Below are 24395 nucleotides of genomic sequence, written 5' to 3'. Positions count from 1 at the left end.
CCTCGCTCAGCCCCGCCCCTGCGCGGAGCGTGCCTCGCCCGTGCACAGGCACAAGCCCCGCCCCCGCCGCGGCCCCGCCCCGCCGCCTCGCTCGGCCCCGCCCCTACGCGGAGCATGCCGCGCCCGTGCACCGGCGCAAGCCCCGCCCCCTCGCCTCGGCCCCGCCCCTGCGCGGAGCGTGCCGCGCCCGTGCACCGGCGCAAGCCCCGCCCCCGCCGCGGCAGGATCCCGGCGCGACGCATCCCCCCCCCCCCCCCCCCCCCCGTCGTCTCGCGCGCCCTGCGGCGGTGGCGGCGGCGGCATGGAGGGCGAGAGCACGTCGGCGGTGCTCTCGGGCTTTGTGCTCGGCGCGCTCGCCTTCCAGCACCTCAACACGGACTCGGACACGGTGAGCCGAGGGGCGGGGGGGGGGGGGTCCGGCGTCGCCGCGGAAGATCCCCGCGCGCGGCCTCCCGCTGGCCGCGGTGGCCGGGTCCTCGCCCGCCAGCTCCGCGACGCCGGCCCTGCCGTCGCGGCTCTGCCTTGTCTCCGCCTCTGCGGTCCTGGAGGCGCCCCCGGCCCACGACGCGTCTTCCAGGATCGGCCTCCTTTCATCCTCTGCCCGCTGCCTTCCCCACCGCCCCGCGCCCCGTCTCTCTCTTTGCACCGTGACCGTGTTTCCTGGTCAAAGGGTCGCGAAGGGACAGAAAGTTCCCCAGGTGCCACCGCCGGGAGGGGCGCCGGTTACCTTGCCGTTTTTCCCGAGTAACTGAACCTTCTCCGCGCAGAGCCGGCCTGTGCGAGTCGTTGCAGTGGTAGGATGGTGAGGAGATGAGAATAGCTGTTGCATCCAGTGCCTGTTTGCTTGGCAAATCTTAGTGGATTAAAAAAAATTCGGTATTTCAGGTACCTGACTTGTGTTTGCATTGCTGTTAGATTTGTTAAAATCCTAAGGCCTCAGCTAGTTCCTTTTCTGATACCTTAAGTTATAGTTTAAACATTAGATTTACCCTCAAATGTTAGATATTTGAGTGTTTATTTTATATTTTTGTCTAGGTTCAGAACCTCTGGATGAAGCTAAGAAGTTTTTTAATTCCAGTGTCTATTTGCTAAAAACTTTTATGAGGTTAAAAAAAAAAAAAAAAACACTAAAACTTTAAGCTCAGGAAGTAGTGCCCTGTAGTAAGTGCTTAGTAACTTGCTGACAGAAATTATAAGCATCTAAAACACCTCTCTACTGTACTGATGCAGTTTGGCGAATACCACACTCAACAGTGCCTAGTAATTTGTGCTAAATTTCGTGCTCTTCATTTTAAAATATAAAATCTCTTTGACTCAAATTGCTTTTTAGCACAAGCCTAATAAAGGTTGGAATTAGTGTGTCTTATGTATATGATTTCAGAAAACCTTACAAATTAACACTTAGCAAAGAGCAGATATATGACAACTTAAGATGTGTGTGGCTGTGGAAATTATTTTTGAATGTCTTCAGGGAAAATATAAACAGAATGGGCCCTTAAATACTCTGCAGCCTAAAGGATTATCCCTTGTAAAGTACCTTAGAGTTAGAGACGACTGTTTCTCAGATCTTTTTCTTAACGTCTTTAGACGGTGGTTTTCCGAATAGTGGTGATTTTCTGGATAGTTGCACTTGCATTGTCCCTGCTTCCTTTCCCTGGGTTTGTCCTTGGGAGTATCAAAATCATGAACACTAGAATGTTAAGTTCTGGATTTTTTTCCTCCTTGATTCCAGTAAAGACTCACATCGTGGAAACTTTTCCTTTTATGCTCTTTCTCCTTTAGTTAAATGAAAAGAATCAAGCATCATTAATTAATTATAAAAAATATAAAATCTTAATTGTCAAGCACATTGGGTCTTTAAATGTGCCTAGAGAAGTCACTGAATTCTCCAAAATTCAAAGAAATCACCACTGGAGTGGCAAAATGCCTGTAGTTTTAAAAGAAACTGACTCACAGCATCCCTTCTAGAAGGCAGACTCTGAAATTGAATTCCAAATGTTTAACTTTCACATTTTACACAATTTTTAATCAGAAAACACTGATCCTTGTGTCATTTCATGGCTTGGAAGCCTCCACTAACTCCCAGCAGCATGTGGGGTTAAATACAAACATTTTTAACTTCCTTAGCTAATCATTTGGGATGCTCCATTATTGGCTCCATCTTATTTATCTTTGATTTCCTCACTCACAAATGCTCTACTGTTCTCAGACACTGTATGCTCATTTCTGGGTTTTAGCCTTTTATGCTTCCCAGGGTGCTAAGTGTTCCTCCCTGTGCCTGCACAAACATTGCCCAGCCCTTTCAAGTCAGCTCTGTTCTTGCCTCCACAGGGCCTTCTACATTATTTCAGGCCATGTTGATCTCTTTCTCTTTCCCCTTCCGAAAATCACAGTAGTATTTACAATCTAGTCTCATTTTTATCTAACTTCATGTTTCCCAAGTAAGCTGGAAGCACCTCGGGTTTTTTGAGTGCCCCTCCCCAGCCCCCCTCCCCAACTAATAGCACACACTTGTATACACTGGAAAATACTAAGAAAATACTGGTTAGTTAAGTGGTCTGAACAGTAATTCTACCAATGTATTCCATATACTGCTTCTTATTTTTACCCTCACAGGAAGGTTTTCTTCTTGGGGAAATGAAAGGTGAAGCCAAGAATAACATTACAGATTCCCAAATGGATGATGTTAAAGTTGTTTATACAATTGGTGAGTCACTTACTTCTGTGTGTCCTATTTTTGATAGTTTATGCTGAAAGAGATCAACATAAATTTACTGGTTTTAAATTGTTAAACTAATTTTAAAAGCGAAATTTAAAAGAATATATTACACTCATTTCTCAGTTAAAATTGTGGCCATGGACAAGTCTAAAATAAGGAACAGTATGAGACATGGGAAGCAGATGAGATTACTGCAGGGAAACTAGGGTGAAAGAGACATCTGCTATTTAGGTGGCAGGAAGATGCCCAGCAATAGGAAAACAGAGGAAAATGATAAAATGCTAAATGCTGCAGGAAAGATGGAAGATGAGAACTGACAAAAATCAGTGATTAGACGATTAGATTACTGAAAATCTTCAGTAATTTCTGGAGTGTAATGGGGAAAAGACCAGAGCATAACCAGTGTGAGGAGTGGGTGATAAAGCATTTACGGTTGGTGGCAGTTGTTCTTTGAGGGGCAGGCAGGCTGGGGGGCGTGGGGGAAGGAGGGAAGGTTTAGAAGGTATAGGGAGTGTTGTGATTGGAAATTATGTATTAGCTTTCCCTAAGCATTTTTTAACAAACTTGGTGGTGTACTTTATTAAAAATTTGGCATCATGACATGTGTCATGACCATTTTTCCATATTAAATGATCCTCTGCAATATCATTTTTCATAATTGCATTGTATTTCACTTTATGGCCTTAGTCTGATTTAAACAGTCCTTTAAATAAATTATAACCACCTGTTTCCAGTTTGCATCATCACAAATTATAGCCTTTTGGAAAAGTTATGCCATTTTAGGTTCCTTCACAGTATATAAAAGTGCCGGATCTCCATACTCTTACCAACACTATCTAATATCAAATCTTGTAATCTTTGCCAATTTGATAAGTAAAAAAAATAGCATTCTAATTTGCATTTCTTAATTACGAAACAAGTATTTTTTCATGCTTTTTACTTTTTTTTGTCTTGGTTTTTTTCTTTGAAAAGGATAGATTTGTTCCATTCTTTGATAGCATTTCTATTATACTATTTTGCTTTTATTGAATTGTAATAACATAAGAAAATTGATCTTTTGTCATGTATTATTTTGCTTATTTTTTATATAGCTTGTAATTTTACTTTGTTATTTTTTTTTTCTGTTCAGACACTTGAGCTTTAAAAGCAAGCTTTTAGAGCATTTTTTTGCCTAATCGAAATTAGCATGCTACCCAAAGCATCTAACATTTTTGAAAGTTTGATTTTAATTAAGCAGCCAGCTAGGCACAGTGCCAAGACTTAAGGTATTTGCTAAAATTATTTTAAAATGCTGGCTTACTTTAACATAGGCGGTTAACGGGTAAGATCTAAGACCGACCAATTACTACATTGCTTTGGTTAATGAAATTTCCATCAGTTTAACGCTTTCCCTTGTCTGTACACCAGAGTGCATCTTACCCATTGTCAGTTACAGACACTTTCTGTTCAGTGTTTTTCAGACAGGGGCTTATCTCTGGGGGGTTATCACATGTATTTGCTAGAAAAAAATGTCTTAAAGAGAATAATTACTTTTCCTTTTTAGCTAGGATCTTACTATTCACAGGAGACTAAAATTCACCTCTTAAAAGACGTTGGTGTTTTTCATTTTCTTTAGTCTGTAGTTCACACTGACAACACCTTTGTGAAACAGTTATCATCATGCGCCCCTTAACAGCAGGGATGGGTAATGCAAGGTTAGGCAATGATCTTTGTGCAAACATCATAGTGTACTTAACACAGATCTAATGGTACCTACTGCACAGCTACGGTCTATGGTAGCCTGTTACTTCTAGGCTACAAACCCGTACAGCTTGTTAGTGTAGTGAATACTGTAGGTACTTGTGACACAATGGTGTTTGTGTATGTACACATATCTAAACATAGAAAAGGTACAGTAAAAATAATGGTATAAAAGACAAAAAATGGTACATTTTGGCAGCTCCATTATAATCTTGTGGGACCACTCTCTTATATGTGGTCTGTCATTGGCCAAAACATTGTTATGAGGCACATGATTGTACTGGAATAACAAAAGATGATCCCTTTAACAGCTATTTCTATCCATTGAGTAAATTTAGAGTATAACCTTTTTAGCACTCAAAATATAGCAACTTTGAATTTATCTTATTGTTGCAGTTATTAGACCATTGTTTAGAGAGAATATAGCATTCTGGTTCTAAGTAAGGCTCTATGTTTGAATTTTGGCCCTACCATTGGCTTGGACAAGCCACTTAATCTTTCTTTGCCTGTTACATCATCTTTGAAAGGGGAAGAACGACAGCATCTGTGTCACAGGTTTGTTATAAGGATTAAATGAGATGATCAGTGGTAAAGTACTTCCTGGGATGAGGTAAATGCTTAATATATGTTATTCAGATGATTATTAATTTAATTAATATGATATCTAAAAATCCTTTTTTTCTAGACATTCAGAAATATATTCCATGCTATCAGCTTTTTAGGTGAGTAGTTGTATTAGTAAGAGCAAATAAATGATCCATTGTGAAAATTACTCTCTACAAGTGAAATAATGTTTAAAACTAACAAAGTATGTTAGTTACCAGTTATATATGGTGGTATTAATACTAATTAAAATGGAAAGAGTTTTTTTTTTTTTTTTTAAATACCTGAAAAGTCACTTGTGCAATGTCAGCCCTAATAGTTCTCTGTATGACTTATGTTAGCTGGTCTTCACTGCCTCTCCCAGGCACCAGATTACTTTGAGGATTGCTTTATCTTTTCACACCCAGTCACCTCATTGTAATATATTATAAACTCAGCCTCCCAGACTCAGCACTTTGGGAGGCTAAGGTAGGAGGATCACCTGAGACCAGGAGTTCAAGACCAGCCTGGCCAACATAGCAAGACCCCACGGCTAAAAAAATTTTAAAAATTAGCTGGTGTGGCAGAGGCTGAGGCGGGGAGGATTGCCTGAGCCCAGAAGTTCAAGGCTGTAGGGGACTATCATCATACCACTGCACTCTAGGCTGAGCGACAGAGGGATACTCTTTCTCAAATAATAATAATTAGACCAACCTAATAGAGGCTTAGAACTGGGGAAGCCATCTACTCCAGTGATAAGAAACCTATGCTTGAGCCTTTTAATTCTTACATGATTGGGACGGGGTTGTTGCGGGGGACGGGTGGAAAGGAATAAGGGGAGAGTCAATGTTAAATGCCTCTCATTCAGAAGGTTACTACGTACTTCATTTTCATTTAACAACAAAATAGGCCTGAAAAGTTCATGATTTAACCAAGGCCACAGTACTAGTTAATGGTAGGGCAAAACTATTAATATATATGGCCCTCATTAAGAATGTGTACATGTTTAAAAAAAAAAAGAGGAAGAATTTGCAATGAAGGGTGGATGTGGCTTACAAAGTTTAAAATATTTACTGTTTGCCAACCCTGCCCTTAATACATTGCTTCTCAGGCCGAGCGCAGTGGCTCACGCCTGTAATCCTAGCACTCTGGGAGGCTGAGGCGGGAGGATCGCTCAAGGTCAGGAGTTTGAGACCAGCCTGAGCAAGAGCAAGACCCCGTCTCTACTGAAAAAAAAAAAAAAAAAATAGAAAGAAATTATCTGGACAACTAAAAATATATAGAAAAAATTACCCGGGCATGGTGGCACATGCCTGTAGTCCCAGCTATTCGGGAGGCTGAGGGAGAAGGATCGTTTAAGCCCTGGAGTAGGAGGTTGCTGTGAGCTAGGCTGACGCCACGGCACTCTAGCCTGGGCAACAGAGCAAGACTCTGTCTCAAAACAAAAAAAAATACACTGCTTCTCAAACTTTTGCACTGAAACACACTGATTTGCTTACCTTAGGAGTCTGGGGAAAATACCTGGGAAACCTAACACTTAAAGTCACTTTAAAAAAAAATTTCCCAGTTTAACATGAATTCTGCACAGTATACCTGTTTTTAATATTAAAATGCTACCCATCCTCTCCCCAGAAACTTCACATAAAATCAGTGCTTCTACAGAAGATATTATCCTGTGGCAGCTTTTTTTTTATTATTACTTTTTTTTAATCATCCAACCCAAAATGTCAGTCCTGTGGCTTCTTACACAACCTGACGTATTGTCTTAAGCTCCAATTTGAGAAGCTCAGAAATGGGCCATGCTAGAGAAATACAGGAATAAATTCTTTTCAGAGTTTTCATATTGGAACTCTAAATAGGTAAAAATGGGTATATCTGTTTGATCAACTTAATATCTCCCTTCTGTAGGTGGAACACTATTTTTGTCTACTTTCCCATTAAAATCTTTTTAATGGAAAAATTATTGCCTGTTAGGATATATTGTTTCAGTTTTATATAACTAAATTTTTTCAGTGTATACTTTAGAATTGCCAGTAAAAGCCCATTACAGTGAAAATTATTTATAAAAAGGAGTCTACATATTTCACCATCATAGAATATTGTTAATACAAAAAAGAAGAAAATATATGTAATATTTTTTTTAAGAGGCAAAGTCTTACTCTGTTGGGGCTAGAGTGTAGTGGCACAATCAAAATTCACTGCAACCTTGAACTCCTGGGCTCAAGGGATGTTCCTACCTCAGCATTCCAAGTACCTAGGACTACAGGTATGCGCCACCATGCCCAGCTGATTTTTTTATTTTTTGTAGAGATGAGATCTTGCTATGTTGCCCAGGCTGGTCTTGAACTCCTGGCCTCAAGCAATTCTTCCACCTCAGCCTCCCAAAGTGCTGGGATCCACACCACACCCAGCCCCTATTTGCGGTGTCTTACTGGAAGAGAAAGAAAGCCAGAAGTAAACACTTTGGAATCTTTTAGAATTATCTTCTGATAAGTTCTGCATCTTAGACATTCCACCTACAGAAGAAAGACCACTAAACTAAACTAAAACCTGTTCCACCTGCGCCCCACCAAAAACCCAGCCACTGCCTAAAACACGTAGCTTTTGGAATTAGCAGTGAATAAATTGTCCTTTTATTATTGTGTTTCATTTCTCAAATTATACATTATTTATGTATCAATATTATAAAAAATTTTAGTAACTGAATGGATTGTGAACTGGTTGTATACATTTACTTCCTAATGCCTGTGTTTAATGGATAGTTTATTATTTTACTTTAGGTTAAAAAAATGTGATGTCCAAACTTACCTCCTATCCTTTTTCTTTTTGTTGGTTATGGACCTTATGTTTCTAAAACTTTAAGTCTGTTAATTTGAGAACTTTTCTCCACTGTTTATTTTAGGACTTCATATGACAGGCAAGTAAGTATATGGATTTTGGCTGACTAGTTTGCATTAGAAGTAATTAAAAATGCTAATAAAATTATTCATATTTTTAGCTTAATTGAAATGTCTTTAATTTTGGCTTTTACAGCTTTTATAATTCTTCAGGTGAAGTAAATGAGGAAGCACTAAAGAAAATATTTTCAAATGTCAAAAAGGTATTCTCTGATTTCCCTTTTCTTTTTTGGTATTTAATATGTATTATTTTTGTTTCCTAGAAACATGTAGTACTTTGACAGAACTTTTAAGTAGCATTTGTCTTCATGGTTTCCTATAAAGCAGGTACAAAAGCGTTTTTCTTCCCAGAAATTCAAAGGGGTTGCTCTGAAAACAACTAGTATTTAAAAGCATTAATCTTGTTATCCTTCCCTTTACTGTATCGATCTCGTTCGCTCCTGTATTTCCACCACACCATCCTTTCCCAGCACCATTTATTCTAGAACTCGCTCCATCACTGTTATTTTAGTGAGCTGCAGTTATTCATGCTATGTTTCATACTGCAGGGATGCTTTCCTGTACAGCGCTTAATTTGAACGCTCCACAGCATACTTGGTGTTTAGTTAAAGTTGCTGAATGATCAAAATGGATTTTTTCCCCCAAACAAAATTTTTCTGAGGCACCACTTTCTTCTTCTTAAAACTTTTTTTATTTCTGATTTGAAAGTAAAAGTAGATTTGGTAAAAGAAGTTTCTTTCAAGAAACATTCTCAGTTGAAAATGCTTGGATTTTTTTCCCCCAATTATATTTGGGTATTTAAAAATGTACCTATAAAAATGTTTTATTTTTGCCAGTTGTGGTGGCTCACGCCTGTAATCTTAGCACTCTGGGAGGCCGAGGCGGGAGGATAGCTTAAGGCCAAGAGTTCGAGACCGGCCTGAGCAAGAGCGAGACCCTGTCTCCACAAAAAATAGGAAAATTAGCCAGGCATGTGGCACGCACATGTAGCCCAGTTACTCAGGAGACTGCGGCAGGAGGATCACTTGAGCCCAGGAGTTCGAGGCTGCAGTGAGCCATGATCACGCCACTGCACTCTAGCCTGAGTGACAGAGCAAGACCCTGTCTCAAAAAAAAAAAAAACTTACATTTTTAAAAAGAGAAGTAATTTTAATTTCCTCAATTTAAATGTGTAAATATAAAATGTAGTTGCTGAACCTCACAGATCTTTAAGCAAAGTGGTTTTTTCCTCCATTACAGTTAACTGAATTTTCAGAAAATGAGAATTACTTTTCTGTTTTAAAAAAAAGGTTTAGTAATATAACACATTTGTTTAGCATGTTACAGTTTACGGAACTCTTTTACATGATCTTGTTCAATCTTGAAACCAACTTTGTGGGGTAGACAATATCATTCCCATTTAAATTTTAGGTTACAGCTATAGGGTTCAGCTTAACTTATTTAACAAACCCAGTATCCGTACAGGAACTTGTTTTTAGGGAGTGACTGGCTAGTTAGTGAATCAGTGGTGTTGATTTTTTTTTTAATTTAAATTTTGACTAAAGATTAAGACTGCAAGATAGAAAATGCCATTAAAAAAAATGAGATCAAAATTGTAGCCTTTTAAATGAATGGCAAGTAATTTAACTCTAAGGCAGTTGGCATACTTTAGAAAAGTAAAGTGTATGACTAAATGTATTCTTTGTTTAAATCTGTCCAAATCTTTCTAAATATTAAGAAAGCCATTCCTAAGGCTGTCAGTTTTATACGAATTATAAATAGACATATAATTATAATAATAGACGTATAATTGTAACCATTAAGACACATATCTTGTTTCTTTCTGTATTTCAGACTGTGGTGGGTTGGTACAAATTCCGCCGTCATTCAGATCAGATCATGACATTTAGAGAGAGGCTGCTTCACAAAAACTTACAGAACCACTTCTCACGTCAAGAACTTGTTTTTCTGCTGTTAACACCAAGTGTAGTAACAGAAAGCTGCTCTACTCATCGGCTGGAACATGCCTTGTATAAACCTCAGAAAGGGTGAATGTTGGCCAGTCACTGGCTCTCTTAAAATAATAGAAAAATGTACTTACTGTTTAGTACTTTTTGTAGATTACTGAGTGTTTTCATATATTGTTGCGTTAGATTGTCAGAATAACCTTCTGAAGCAGATCTTACCACCTGTTAATTTCAAGTGGCCAAATAAAGTCAGATAAGGAAATTAGAAACCCAGTGTGGAACAAGGACTTGTGCTCCGGCATTGAAGACTTTTCTATTGTTTACTAATATTTACTATTTTGTTTAATATTTAATAATTTACTATCAAAAAATATTTTAGATATTGATTGATTAAGGATATAATTTAGAACTTAAGCCTAGGTACTTTCGTGGCTTCTCTATAACCTCTGCAAAGAAGCAAGGTAGTTCTTGATGGTCCACTCAGATGAGTCTAACAGAGACTCCCCATAACCTGTATAAAAACTATACGTGGAATACAGATTAATTTTATCATTCATGAAAGGTAGGATAAATCTCAACATTAAGACTGTCTTATTTTTACATGTACTGATCAGTTAATAGTAGCCATTACAATATTGTTTCATGCAATACCATACACATTTTAACAACTTTTAAAACCCAGTTGCCTCAAGTCAGTAAATGCTATCTCAGGTAAGTAGTAAGGAATGGGTTTTTTTGTCTTTTTTTTAAATCTTATAGGGGAAAAGTAGTTCATTCTAATAGGTGGATGCTAACCTTTCTCTTTATTCTAAATTTATATCTTAAAGTTTTATTTTGTCAGACTTTTTCATAGGGTACCACTAGTGGTCACCAATCTGGGCATGTCTGAACAACTGGGCTATAAAACCGCATCAGGTTCCTGCACGTCCGCCGGCTTTAGCCGAGCAGTGGAAACACACAGGTAAGAGTCTTCAGCTGCTTCCCCCCTAAATTTATTCCTGTTCATTTTTTGAAACTAATTTTATCACACAAACAACAGAATAAAACTGACAGGAAAACTACTTATACCTTACACAAGTAAACTAGACAGTTTCTACCTTCTCCATACTTCCTGTTAGCACTTTTCTACTTATAAGATACAAAAAAGGTAGTGGAAGAAGTTACTGCATATCCTGCAAATCTTAGCACATTTATTCTAGGTTACAGTAAGTAGCTAGCCTCAAAATTATAATTTTCTAAGGGAACGGTTCAGATTAAGGGCATGGAATTCGATTGGATATTAAAGGGAAAAACATCAGGCTTTAGCCAAGACTTACTCATACTATAGGCTGCTTAGATAAACCTTTTTTTGTAGCCATTAAGGGAATAAGGTCACAAATAGCGATATCAGTATGCTCATATATCTACTAGAGTATAAACTTTACCAGGATAAGGGATTGGTTTTATGTACTTTTGTGTTCCCACAGTGCTTAGTTTAGCAATGTAAGAACGTAATACCATATTTCATTGATTCTGAGACACGTTTTTCACCTTTATCTCTGAAATTGGGCTGTTTACAAATCATGCCTTCTTAATACTGTTTTTTTCTTTCATAGATCATAAAATAATGGTGCCTTTTTTAACTAATGGTAACTTAAATCTTAAATTCATTAAAATATTGATTCTTGTTTCCATTGCCAAAAAAAGACCCCTTCTCTCTTTCAGTTTTTATCTATTTTTACTTAACCTTTCTTTGGAGACCTGACAATAGAACTTAGGAAGCTAAAAAGTTTGCTATTGTGAAGATAGATGAAGTAGGTTGGTTTTGCTGTATACACATAGGTTCACAAAATTATGGTCCCTACAAAGCCAGTAAAAAGAATTTTCTGTTGCTCTTTGACAACAAATAAGTTTTTCACCTTATCTTTAAAATGAGTTCTGTATGTTTGTCTGAGGAAATGGTAATTTTTTTCAGCTCTGAATTTTTTGAAGAAGATGGATCTTTAAAGGAGGTACATAAGATAAATGAAATGTATGCTTCATTACAAGAGGAATTAAAGGTCAGTTAACATACCTAACACTGAAAGACTACTTTTAGAGTTCATGTCAGATTGATTCACTGAAATTTTTTAGTGATAACCTGACGTTCTGATTAGATTTATAGTCATGAAATGTGTCGTTGGGCAATTTCATGCAAACATCATATGGTGTACGTACACAAACCTGCATAGGTGTGTGTGTGGACAGGGCAGGGGTATGTATTTTAGTTTATTTTTTTGAGACAGGGTCTTACTCTGACACCCTGGGTAGAGTGCAGTGGTGTCATAGCTCACTGCAACCTAAACTCCTGGGCTCAACCGATCTTCCTGCCACAGCCTCCCAAGTAGCTGGGCACACAGTACCATGCCTGGCTAGTTTTTTCTGTTTTTGGTAGAGACGGGGTTTCACTCTTTCTCAGGCTGGCCCTGAACTCCTGACCTCAAGTGATCCGTCTGCCGAGGCCTCCCAGAGTGCTAGGATTACAGGCGTGAGCCACGGCGCCCAGCCTGTGTCATAATTTTTTGTTTAAGAGACAAGTTTTACTGGGCACTGGCCAGCACTCTCAGGCTCAAGCAGTCTTCCTGCCTCAGCTTTTCAAGTAGCCGGAACTACAGGTGTACTCCACTGCTGTGATTTTTTTTTTTCAATTTGATATATCATTAAACATTTTTTATATTGCTACATATTCTTTAGTTATTTTTAATGGCGGTATATTAGAACTCTTATGTTAAAAGTACCAACTTGGGCTAAAATGGTGAACATAAAGGAACTTTAGGTAGAAAGCAGCGGAACTTTAGGATTTGAACCAGAAACTGGAGTATCACCAGAACTTTCTCATCCTCTGTCTGCACATTATTTTCCTTCTTCATATTTGTAGATTTTACTGTTTCCTCATCCACTGGCAGACCAGAGAAGGAAGGGCTAACTATTCAAAAGATTAGGATTTGCCAGTTGGCCACGTGGTATCTCCAGATTCCTAGGGGAGAATCTGTCATTCCACTTGGGTCAGCTAGGGTGACAGTGGCTACAGGGGTTACTGGCAAACTCTTATGTCAGGGCAAAAAGGTTTGTGAATTAGGCTGAGCAGACATCCTAAAAAAGTATCCACTAAAACTGGCTATAACAACTGTTACCCTATAATTGGAAATTAGTTACAATGATTTGATGTTATACTAAGGAACATCATCTTATAATTTTTTTTATTTAGTTAAGACATATTCCCAAAATGGAACTACTAGGTCAAAGGTTATTGGTATTCATACTTTTGAAATTGATGACATACAGGGCTGCTCTGCCTCTCAAAAGTAGTTTTTGTTACAGGAATTTAAATCTTCAATAGTTTCCTTTCATAACAGCAAAATATAGGCACTTGGTTTTCATTTATTGTTAGCTGTCTAATGTTAAATTTATGCAGTAACTGCATCTTTCAGTATGTTTCCAAGTGAGTTAAATTTCAGTTTATTTCTGTGTATTGTCAACAAAATAACTGATGTGATAAAACTATGTGTGAGAAGCTCATGTATCTGAAAAGCATTTTGCAACCTATAAAGCAGCACACAACTGCTTGTTTTTGAGATCCTCCAGAAACTAGCAAAATAAAATTTATATAAAAGGCAAATGGTACTTGATGGTATATGCCACCAAGGATTTTATATTATTTAATTGTGAATCTAGACCCTGTTAGTACAGAACTTGGAATTTTGTCTATGCTCTTAAATTATTTTGCAGAGTACATGTGAAAAAGTGGAACACAGTGAGGAAGCAATAGAAAAACTACTAGACGATATAAGCCGATTAAAGCGAGAAATTAAAAAGAGGAAACAAGCACGTACTCGAGCAGAGCGTAAGTAAAAAGCTGACACGTCACTGCCGTACATGCTTGAAAACTCATTCGAATTGCGGATGAGCCAACTGCACTATGGTAAATTTGTTTTCCACTTTGGGATTAAAACTAGTTGTTTTATTAATACTCTTAAATCCCACCAAACAAACAACATGGTACTATAGTAGCCATCCTGTACTGTTGATATTAAAGAATACAACTTTAATCTTCTCTTAGGATATTGTGGCATATAAATTAGAATTTGGAGTTATACATGTCATTTTCACCAGATAATTTACTGTAATTGTTAGAATCTTTTTGACTTAATTTTACCAACAAATACCTAATTATAAAAAGTTTTATAAAACAAATACTACATGTTGAAAGAAGTATTATTTTATTTTGTTTAGGAGAGAAGAATGTCCCAAAAGACCCTCCTCCGGAGAACGCTTTTCTTTGTCAAGCTTTACGGATGTTTTTTCCGGATTGTGCATTTCTTCGTTCATGTGTTATGTCTTTGAAAACCAGGTGTATTTCTAAAAGTAGCTGTACCAGCAGCCACCGTCTTGCTGTGGTAGACAACCTGACCCTAATGGTAGAATACACTGACATTCCTGAAGCTAGTCCAGCCAGGGCGCCACAAACAATTAAGCGCAAATCTTTAGAAAAGACAGGTGGTAGATGGCAATTCAAGAAATCACGGCTGTCAGAGATAGAAAACAAACCACCTAAAACAGACACTGATAGTAGTAACCAAGAAAAAACATCCACAATAAGCAGCCCAGAAACAGATGAAGAGATTGAGAACATGAAGGGTTCAGGTGAATATTCACGGTCTCCTACATTTTGATCCTTTGAACCCAAAAGGAGATTTTTGATTTGGCTGAAGGATAAAGTCAAACATTTCTGTTGTTTTTGCTATGTTCAGCTACTTGCAGTAATACATAAATATATTCAGATAGAGTCATTTGTTTTTACTGTATTCGGCTATTCTTAGTAATACATAGATAAGGTAATTTTTTTACTATGTTCACGTGTTTGCAGTAATACGTAGATAAGTTCTAGTGTTCTTATAAAGTACTTTTGAAATAGCAGATGCTTTTATTTCTATTTTTTATTCTTTTGAGACAGAGTCTCACTCTGTTGCCCAGGCTAGAGTGCTGTGGCGTCAGCCTAGCTCACAGCAACCTCAGCCTCCTGGGCTCAAGCCATCCTCCTGCCTCAGCCTCCCGAGTAGCTGGGACTACAGGTGTTTGCCACCACAGATGTTTTTATTTTAAAATCACAATGGTTTACCTTTTACTAAATTGTTGAGGGAAAGGCTTAAATAGATACATTCTTTTGAATTGGAAAAGAGACCCTAACTTATTTTTCCAATGTGGAAAGAAATTATAAAGTTTATATGAAAATTTATTTTTCTCTAAATCGTTAAAATTCCCATTCCTTAAGTGATGATAAAAAGTACTTTATGGCTAGGATTGTCATAAAATTTGGGATATACTTACATTAAAAATTATTTAAGTTTAAATTTAACTGAGTGTCCTGTATTTTTTTATTTGCCAAATCTGGCAACCCTAGTTATGACACACCATAACACAGCACAATCTTTCCTTAGTCTGCAGTCCTCTTCATGAAACTGAGTAAATCTAAAATTCTGAGTACAGTACAAGCCTATTAATCCAGTACATTTTGGGATCAATTTTTTGGTCAAATAACTGAAAAGGCCAGTTAAAGTCGGATTCAGAAGTGCTACGTACATCTATCTGTATATGCATAGGAGTGTATCACAAAGCTTTCACTCTAACGGAAAGCAGGATTGTACATTCATTTGCCAACCATTCGGCACAGGGCCACGAACTGTTCTGAGTCTTAAGTCCAGTGATTGAAGTTCCTGTGTAAATCATTCTCACTACTCAACCTCTACAATTCCCAGTTTTGGTTTCTTTACAGTGAAGAATTTCATAGAAATATGCAAAGCAACAAAGAAAGTACAGAATGCAGCTAGGTTTTTCCACTTTGCAGCACCCTCCCACTCCTATTCAGTTGTCCTAACCACACCTAACTTGACAACTTTTTTTCAAAGCTAGTTATCTTTAGCAGGTCTGTCCTAAGCATTTGCTTTGTTTTCATAGCAACAACAACTTCTTATGCTCGTATTTCATCAATACAGCAACAAATACGCCACAGGTCTGGGAACAAAACTCTTGGCAGGGTAGAATTCAACGGGAGAGTCACAGCGTCTGTGTGATTTTTAGGGAGGACGTAAAGCCCCAGTTTAATCCAGTGAGTTGGTTAAGTGGGGGTTGCCTAAGAGAGCTTTTACTAGTATGTGCAGATGTATTTGTCTTTTTCACACACTTGTCCATTTAGTGTACACATCACATGCCTTCACCGTGTTTTACTCACTGGATGAAATGCTCAGTGCATACTTTGATCTTCTGTCTCTTCCTAGAGAAATTACTTGATATAGGAAATCATATCTAGGTAACAAAAACTCTTCTATGTGTTTACATGCGTTAATTACCATAGGGTGTTTATGAAGCAACATCATACCAGGGATTTGTACAAATCCTACGTTTGTACTGCTGCGGTTATGTTTCACTGGTTACATAAGTCACTGCTGCACATGGCAGAAGGAGGAAAACCAGTTGTCAGTCTGAACTACTGCTTGTATCACTGGAGTGAGAGACAGTGAAAACAGATTACGTTTTGGCAGTGAACTACTGCTTGTATCACTGGAGTGAGAGACAGTGATGACAGATTACGTACAAGTTATCATCCCTTTATGTAAAGGACACTACTAGTTTGAGGACAGACTCATCTAGGAATAAATACTTTGTCCTCCTGTAACAGTACTACTGACCATCCCAATATAACATCTCTGCAAAGGGAAGACCACTGTCTTAACTGGGCACACTTACTTTTTGCTAGTTGGAAAATCATTCTGAGCAGTTTCAACTCCATAGCCAATCACGTGGGATCTGAACATTATACAAGCATTCTGCTTCCATGCATCCATTTTCCTAAAATCCCATCTGTAAGACAGAGTCTGGGCCTAAAGCAGAATTCCAATAGATGCGATCCCTTACTTATTTACTAAGCCAATGTCAGTGTGTACATTACTGTATGAGCTATATGGGGACCACATACAAGTGGCAATCACACAGTACCACTTTTATTCAAAGTATCTAAAATGTAATGCATATTAATGTTTTAAATATGTGATCTGTTTAGTGGACATTCACTGGTATGGAGGGGAGGTTTCACCCCTGATCTCTCTCCTGAAACACTTTTCCAACCAAGGTTTGTCTGAGTCAATATTGGCATCATGAACCACTTACTGCAAAATAAGTTTATTGGTGGCAACATTATGTAATTTATTCCCGATATTTGATGTTGCAAACTTTGGGGTCTTTGAGAAATGCAGGATCCTTGTATGTAACTGGCATAAACCCTGTAAAGAGATAATTAAAGTTCTCACAAAAAATAATGAGCAAAATTTTGACTACCTCAATTCAGTTGTTAGGTGCTCTTACCCAGTATTTGAGCTCTCTTAATCGCTTTTGTGATTTCTTTCTGTTTCTTTCCACAAAGACCTATAAAATAAAAATGTTTCTTCATAAAAAATACCAATATTCAAAATTTATAACAATTTTACAAGTCAAGGGTTGGTAAATTTTTTTTCTCAAGGGCCAGAATACATTTTTGGGCTTTGTGGGCCATATAGTGTCCATCACACCTATTCAATTCTGTTGTAGCTCAAAAGCAACCATATGGCACTATGTAAAAAAAACTAAAAAAAAAACGTGGCAGGTCAAATTTGGCCTATGGACCACAGTGTGTAGACACCAAGTTTTTAAGTATCTGTGTAGGAATGATTACAGTATATTCCAAAACAAGAACACAATTTTTTTAAGCCTAAGTTTTCTGTATGTTGTCAGAATGGAGTTAACTTTGAGCACAAGAAGACATGCAAAATTATAATCCTTGTGGCCTAAAAAGAGGCTTTCTCAAAGTACCTAAATCCAGTCCCTCTAGTATCTGGTCTAATAATGATTTGACAGTTTGCCAGTTTTCTTAAATAGCAGAAGTAGATTGATACAATTCTTAGCTACATTTAAATTGTTACAATAAAAAACAAAATACCTGTTATGTGCCTTCCATAAATGCATCCAGTAAACGGAGAAATAAACTGGGACAAAAGCTGTTTGGGGAGTTATTTGAAGGAAAACAAATTAATATATTTGTTATTCACTACAAATGTGTAAATTTCAAAAAAAAAAAAAAACCTTACCACTTTTATATAAAACTCTACTAAATTTCAGATGAATTTTATGAGACAAAAAATTTTTAACTATTTAGCTTATCCTATTAAGTATTTTAAAATAAAGTAATAAGTTAATATACTCTAGTGTGTCAAAGTCTATACACAGCTAGATAACAGAATAATCAGCATACTTTCAATATTAAATCTGTATCCTTGATTTCCACGGACATCTTTCTAAAATACTGCTGCTTAAAACACGGTACCAAAACATTCCATCTATTGTGACAGGCTATCACATAACTATGAAGGTAATTATCAGATTACATTGAGGTCTTCAAGAGGTACAGGTACATGAGGCCATTTACTGTAATGTATGCTTTACTAATTTAAATACGTCTTTAGAACTTTCTAGGCATTAGGCACTGTTCTAGGCACTTTTATATAATCTTCCTACTATGTGTATTTTTACAATTTCTTAGTTTTTTTCCCTCAAAGGCAGCGGTCACTTTATACTGCTGTGTGTACATGTAACTCTGGCACCATTCACTCCTCCAAATTTGCCCCTTCTGACGTGCTGAGAGCTAAGTAACATGTGAAGCAGTGATACGGCTGGTGAGGTCCAGAGAAAAAGCTGCATGGGAGCTTTTCCCAAAGTACTCGCCCCCACCGATCAAAAATCACAGTGACTTGCTGTGAAAACATTTGGGTCAGAGAAAAAAGAAACACTCGGTGGAAATAATAGTAAATGAGGGAGAGCCAAGGGGCACTTATTTCAATAAAGCACAGATACTTTATACATAGAATTACAACCAGATTTGAAACTAGGAAGTTTTTCAAACAGTTGCCTCTACAAAAGCCTGCTATAGAACTGACTTCATTCTCTTTAAGAAGGACTAACGAGTAAAATTCTAAAATCACATGTAGTGAAGTAAAACCAGATCTCACCTGTACATTCTTATAATCTACACGTTTTCCACACAAGATACATTTCTTAAGAGGCTCCTTATAAGGATTTTCCATTGGAACAGGCTAAGATAAAGGAAGAAAAATCTGATGTGTTAATTTTGAATTTAAGAAAATTAAATCTTAAGGTTACTATACTACATTTAAATACATCCAAAGGAATAGTTATACCTTTCTTACTGTGTACATATTTTGTACAAGCCCTTTATTTTGTTTCAGTTTGGCTAATGGGGAACTAACTCATGGAGGATTCTGGGATAAGGTACATCTTTGTAGAATAAAAGAGTTTATGGAAGAAAAAAATTCAAGTCCAATAAGAAAGTGATTGCTCAAATGCTTTGCCCAGATTGCAAGTAACTAAAAAAATTAAGATTTAAATTAAGAAAAACTTACAATAGATAACATGCTATCCCTAAATTAGTGTAATCCTTAAATACAAGTTATCTATCCCCATTTTTCTCTATCAGATGTTTTATGTTTTGTTTTTTGTTTTTGTTTTTTTGAGACAGTGTCTCACTCTATTGCCTGGGCTAGAGTGCAGTGATGTCATCACAGCTCACTGCAACCTCTAACTCCTCCTACCTCAACCTCCCGAAGTGTTAGGATTACAGGCTTGAGTCAGCGCGCCCAGCCTTTGTCAGGTGTTTTATCACTACTTTTATTTTAGAAATAGATAATGCCCCAGGGCTGGCTGTAATAAAAGGTTCTTTGACTTCCATTTTGTGGCCCCCAGACTGCTATGTGAGTTTGTGTCAGCCTTTCAGCTTTTCTCTCTTCACTCCTGCCTCTAATGCTTCCGTTAAAGGGTCTCCCTTCCACAGCCAGTATGGCTGTCTCTGGTATAGAGGTTCTTAATCCAGAAACGGCTTTGAAGTCCATGACCCCTGTAACTGTATGCAAAATTTCAAATGAATGGAACTTCCTGGCTTTTCCATGGAGAGGATCTATACCTTTCATTAGTGTCAGTGGGATTTATGACCTAAAAAATAACTATTACAATCTGACCAGGATAGATGCTCAGAGGAACTAGACAAGTTCTTTGCTCCAATTCTTCAAACTTTCTTAATCTAGTTTTCATTCAACTCACATGTTATGACTGACTGTATTCCTTCTCAACACTGTGCTAAGTGATTTGTATGGTATGATTAGTAGCAAACAAATTATCTTTGCATGTAATAAGAAAACTTATGCTGCCCAAGTCCATGTTAGTACTTTAAACTCATAACAATACACGTGTAGGCTAGAGGAGTCAGTATTTAATACCCTGATGTAAAACTTTAATTTTGATATCTCATTTATTAAGGCACCCTCCACCAAAGTGACAAATGAGACAAAGGTAGGAAAAATGTGAATTCAAAATGGGCAGTAGAGCCAACCTATAGCCAAGCTTTGTACAATCCCTTTGTTCAATTATTTACAATTATTCTACCCACTAAAACTACCTTTCTAACACATTAGCTACCATGTGAGTTGTATTTAACTCTCGCTAGTTATGAGCCCTAGGGCCTAGTGAAGCATATGTAACTCACGTCTCTACCTTGGGACCTGCATGAACTATTTTTCAAGTTGCATATAACTCATGCACAGAAAACAATAAAAAATAACAAATTTTTCAATAAATTAGAAAGGATCCTTTTATTTTTGCAGTTTTAATCTATTTTCGTAATAAAACACCATGGCCCCAAGGAAAAAAGATTTTTTTTTCTAGTGTGGCAATGTTAAATTCCCAAATCACATATTCTTAATTTAGGATCTTGGAGGAAAAGATGGTATGACAGAAGCCATGCTTCTCGTTAGGAATCTAGGAATTCTCTTATTTCAAACTTCACTTAGGTGACTATAATCAATGAGTTATAATTTCCAAATTCAGAGTAATGATTATCTTAATTGTCTTGTCATTTTTAAATTTGGTCATATCTGGAAATGCCTTAGTAATAGGAAAAAAAAAAATTCTTACCATGTCCTCGTTGCTGGTCACCTGTTCATACTGTGAACAACCTCTGCTCCACAGCACTACAATTAAACCGAAACAGCAATAAATCACTCCTTTGTGTTAGTTGAGCAGCTAAAGAAAGGATTCTGTTTTTATGGAGGCAAGATGAATCAAGGGACACAATATAAAACAGAGGGTTTATATTTACTGTACTCACAATGACTGGTTAAAAACCTTTAATTAACATTCGGTACAGAGTAAGACTTAAAATCGGTGTGCTTTCTAGGGCTTTGGGGGAAAAGCACATATTTTCCCACCCGTACAACCTCTCACCTGCTCTCTTCCTGAAATTTATTTTCCCTTCACTTTATGGTTAAAGGACAGACTGTAATGCAAATACTTACAAGAGAAGCAACTGAATGGCACTGTCACACCAAAAAGAAAATGAGCAACAGACCCTCTCCAGAGAGTAGTTATTGAAAGAGATGCACAGAGAAGATAAGATTGCAGAAATTAGGGACTTGAGGACCTGTGTCACAATTTCGCTCCGATTGGGTACTTGGACATCTGGAGTTTGCCGCTGGGCGACTCTGGAATGTCCCTCCCTCACCAAGTTTAGCCGGAGACCTTCGGCAAGTCTCTGTCTCTTTTTTAAGAATCACTCCATCACTTGCCTCGTTACGTTTAGACCCCTTCGGGTCTAAAATACTAGTCGCGGGCCACCACACATGCCCACCCAGCTTGCAGAATGTGCATGTTTTGCTAACGGGGACTCGGCCGGCCGTTGGGACTAAGGCAATGGCTGCGACGCTACGATGAAGTTGGAGGACGTGGAGACTTTACCTGCGTGAGTGCCCGGATGTGTGAAACAGACAGCAGCCGTTAGCAAGCGCGTCAACCTTCCCCTCCCTGGACCGCCGCAAACAGCGACCACAGCGGCCATGATCCCTCGCCCCGCCTCTTCCTGTTGTTCACAAGGGTTCCGGCCGGTCCCTTCCGGCGCTCCTCCCCCGTCGGCGCGAGTGCCGCTTTCGAAGGTTCCGCGGGCGAACGCTGCGGACACCCAAAACCGAAGAGCAGGCGCGGATTGCAGCGCGCGGGCCGGTTGGGTTCGCGCTCTCGCGGCGCCCAAGTCACGTGACAGCGATGGTTGGCCTGGGAGACCGCGGACACCTGCGCATGCGTGTCTGCGTCCGGCCCGAGCGCTGTGGGGATCGACGCGGGGCCTTTTCCCGAGGTGCAGGGGGACGCGAGTGCCGCTTTCCCCCGTCGCCACCTCCGCGCTGGCTCCCACTCCCTGTCGCACTGGAGTTTAGGGCCGGGTCGCCGCGGACGCCGCTGCCATGGAGGAAGGGGGATCCCGCGTCCGCCGGCGAGTGTCTGTCCGCAAAAGGAGCCGCCCAAGCCTGGAGTGCGTCTTCGTCACCGCCGGCGAGGCCGGGGAGCGCAAGGACGAGGGGACAGCGGTTGCCGCGAGCCGGCGGCGGAGAGTCGGGAGCCTGCGACAGGCGGAGGTACAGCCGCGACAGTCCCCGACAGCCCCCGGGTCTCGTCCCGCCCGCCCCCTTGGGGCGGTGACACAAACCCAGGCCGCCGCCCGGTGCCCACGCGCACCCAGAGAGGGTGGGCGACCAGGCCCGGAGGGCTTGGAACGGGAACCTGCAGCCACTCGTCTCCTTCCCGGGTGCAGACGAATGACCGGTTACGGCGCGGCTTTCACTGGCTTCCCTCCCCTTTGTCACTAGTGCTAATCGGCACTTAGGAAGTTATTGCCCTGGTATCCCCCTTTCTGCGTATATGAAACGTGGACCCCAGACGTGAAAGTCAAACACGCAGCAAATAGGTGGCATGACCTAGATGCAAATACAAACTTCGAAATGACTGCTGCTCCTACCGTACTAATGAAGTCTGTTATTTATTGAAGACCCATTATGTGCTGGGGACTTTATTAAACCAGTTACATTATTGAGATTTTACTGCAGTAATCAGGCCCTGAGAAGCTGAGATACTACAGTTCTGACTCTAAATCCTGGGTTCTTAATCACTTCACTGCATTGCTAGTTCCCATCTCTTCTGTGTAGTAGACCACCCCAACTCGGTGTGCAGACTCCCAGCCTCAATTCCAAATTCCCAGGGATTCCTTGGAGTGTGGTACAACCGTGATTTTGTGACAGGCCAGTCACTAGAGTAGAACCTGGATGGGGAGCATTGCAGTTAACAGAATCTTCTAGTGAGCTGACATCTCCATAAATGTCTACGAGTCTTACTACCGTTTAAGCATTTAGCACAGGGTTAAGAATTAGAATTCCAGTATTACTATAACACTCCAGAAGTGATGTTTAGGTAAGTCCCTTAAACTTTCTGGGCCTCCATTTCTTCATCTGTAAATTGGTGATGATACTATCTGATAAGGTGATTTGCACATAGGTCTGTGAACCACCTGTGACTATGTCATTATGTGATCCTAGGCTGGAGATTTTACTCTTAAGCTAGAATTTCCATATGTATTTTTGTTTTCTTTCCAGCATAATGACAGTGAAGAAGACATGTTTGGTGACTACGATAGCTTTACTGAAAACTCCTTTTTGGCTCCAGTTGACGATATGGAAGAAAAATATATGCAACTTCCTGAACATAAGAAACATGCTACAAACATTGCCAGTACAGATCTTTGTTCAGAAAACGTCCAAAACAAACTCAGCATTGCTCCTGTAAGCACCTTTACTGACTTAAAAACTGATAAGCACACGAAGAACCAGAGTGGGGATGAAGATGTCACTATTGAACCTGGAGCTGATCTTTTGTATGATGTACCTTCTTCACAGATTTTATACTTTGAAAATTTGCAGAACTCTTCAAATGATTTGGGTGATCAGTCTACTAAAGAGAGTGATCGGAATTCATCCTACCAGAAGACCATGAATGAGGAATTGCCCCATAATCTCATAGAACAACCCCAGCAAAATGATGAATTGTTATCTAATGTCAGAACAAGTTCGGATGTGAATAGGAGACAAAGTATTAAGGATCATCTAAAAAGTGCCATGACTGGAAATGCCAAGGCCCAAACACCAGTATTTTCTAGGAGTAAACATCTTAAAGAGACCCTCCTATCTGAAGAAATTAATGTTGCTAAGAAAACAATTGAGTCATCATCACATGACCTGGGTCCTTTTTATTCATTACCCAGCAAAGTGAGAGACCTTTATTTTCAATTCAAGGGAATTGAAAAATTATATGGTAATGCTTTTTTGCTGGAATGAAAAAAATTTGCCATCATTATTAGTGCGAATCAATACAAGCAAATGCTTCCATGGTCATATTTCTCATCTATGCAAATAAATCAGAGTGTCAGTTGTCTCTCATGCTTCCATTCCTGTGCTGCCACAACTGAACTTCTTTCCTTCCCTTTGCAGTCACACTTACCAAACCAGTTATCCTTTCTCTTCCTCAGCTCAAATAATTCCTCTGTCCATTCTACTTGTGTGTTCTGTGCTTTTGCTTGGG

General features: G+C 39.1%; 3 protein-coding genes across 4 annotated transcripts in view; 2 read left to right on the top strand and 1 right to left on the bottom strand.

Moving 5' to 3' along the window:
* Positions 1–250: 250 nt before the first annotated feature.
* On the top strand, positions 251–14897 carry ABRAXAS1 (abraxas 1, BRCA1 A complex subunit). 2 transcript variants are annotated; one of them, XM_045536696.1, is made up of 10 exons: positions 300–388; positions 2617–2707; positions 5145–5181; positions 7944–7962; positions 8075–8141; positions 9772–9965; positions 10726–10845; positions 11839–11923; positions 13632–13746; positions 14136–14897. In XM_045536696.1, exons 2-10 carry the CDS (start codon positions 2681–2683, stop codon positions 14573–14575), a joined length of 1104 nt encoding a protein of 367 aa, XP_045392652.1. In that variant the 5' UTR covers positions 300–388; positions 2617–2680; the 3' UTR covers positions 14576–14897. The 2 variants fall into 2 exon arrangements, with proteins under 2 accessions (XP_045392651.1, XP_045392652.1); XM_045536695.1 differs by lacking the exon at positions 7944–7962 and having other exon boundaries at positions 251–388.
* Positions 14898–17045: 2148 nt separating this feature from the next.
* On the bottom strand, positions 17046–22422 carry MRPS18C (mitochondrial ribosomal protein S18C). Its single transcript, XM_045536697.1, has 6 exons — positions 21732–22422; positions 20913–20968; positions 18938–19021; positions 17872–17929; positions 17262–17321; positions 17046–17179 (listed from the first exon to the last, which is right to left on the bottom strand). Exons 1-6 carry the CDS (start codon positions 21829–21831, stop codon positions 17103–17105), a joined length of 435 nt encoding a protein of 144 aa, XP_045392653.1. The 5' UTR covers positions 21832–22422; the 3' UTR covers positions 17046–17102.
* Positions 22034–24395, top strand: part of HELQ (helicase, POLQ like) — a 34508-nt gene continuing 32146 nt past the window's right edge. The window contains exons 1-2 of the mRNA XM_045536690.1: positions 22034–22402; positions 23414–24128. Coding sequence (XP_045392646.1) covers positions 22232–22402; positions 23414–24128 — 886 coding nt within the window. The 5' untranslated portion in view covers positions 22034–22231. The remainder of the gene's footprint in view (positions 22403–23413; positions 24129–24395) is intronic.

The sequence above is a fragment of the Lemur catta genome, chromosome 24 (genome assembly GCF_020740605.2).
Source record: "Lemur catta isolate mLemCat1 chromosome 24, mLemCat1.pri, whole genome shotgun sequence".
In the NCBI taxonomy this organism is placed as follows: domain Eukaryota; kingdom Metazoa; phylum Chordata; class Mammalia; order Primates; family Lemuridae; genus Lemur; species Lemur catta.
The sequence above is the reverse complement of the archived record's forward strand: the minus strand, read 5'-3'. Positions and strand labels throughout refer to the sequence as shown.

What these genes read in the sequence shown, in the direction of transcription:
- ABRAXAS1 (XM_045536695.1), top strand. Translation starts at nt 302, where the DNA reads ATGGAGGGCGAGAGCACGTCGGCGGTGCTCTCGGGCTTTGTGCTCGGC. An exon ending in TCAACACGGACTCGGACACG is followed by an intron (nt 389 to 2,616) that starts GTGAGCCGAGGG and finishes TTACCCTCACAG; the next exon opens with GAAGGTTTTCTTCTTGGGGA. An exon ending in CATTACAAGAGGAATTAAAG is followed by an intron (nt 11,924 to 13,631) that starts GTCAGTTAACAT and finishes ATTATTTTGCAG; the next exon opens with AGTACATGTGAAAAAGTGGA.
- MRPS18C (XM_045536697.1), bottom strand. Translation starts at nt 21,831, where the DNA reads ATGGCCGCTGTGGTCGCTGTTTGCGGCGGTCCAGGGAGGGGAAGGTTG. An exon ending in ACATCCGGGCACTCACGCAG is followed by an intron (nt 20,969 to 21,731) that starts GTAAAGTCTCCA and finishes GTTTAATTGTAG; the next exon opens with TGCTGTGGAGCAGAGGTTGT. An exon ending in TTATGGAAGGCACATAACAG is followed by an intron (nt 17,322 to 17,871) that starts GTATTTTGTTTT and finishes TTTATTTTATAG; the next exon opens with GTCTTTGTGGAAAGAAACAG.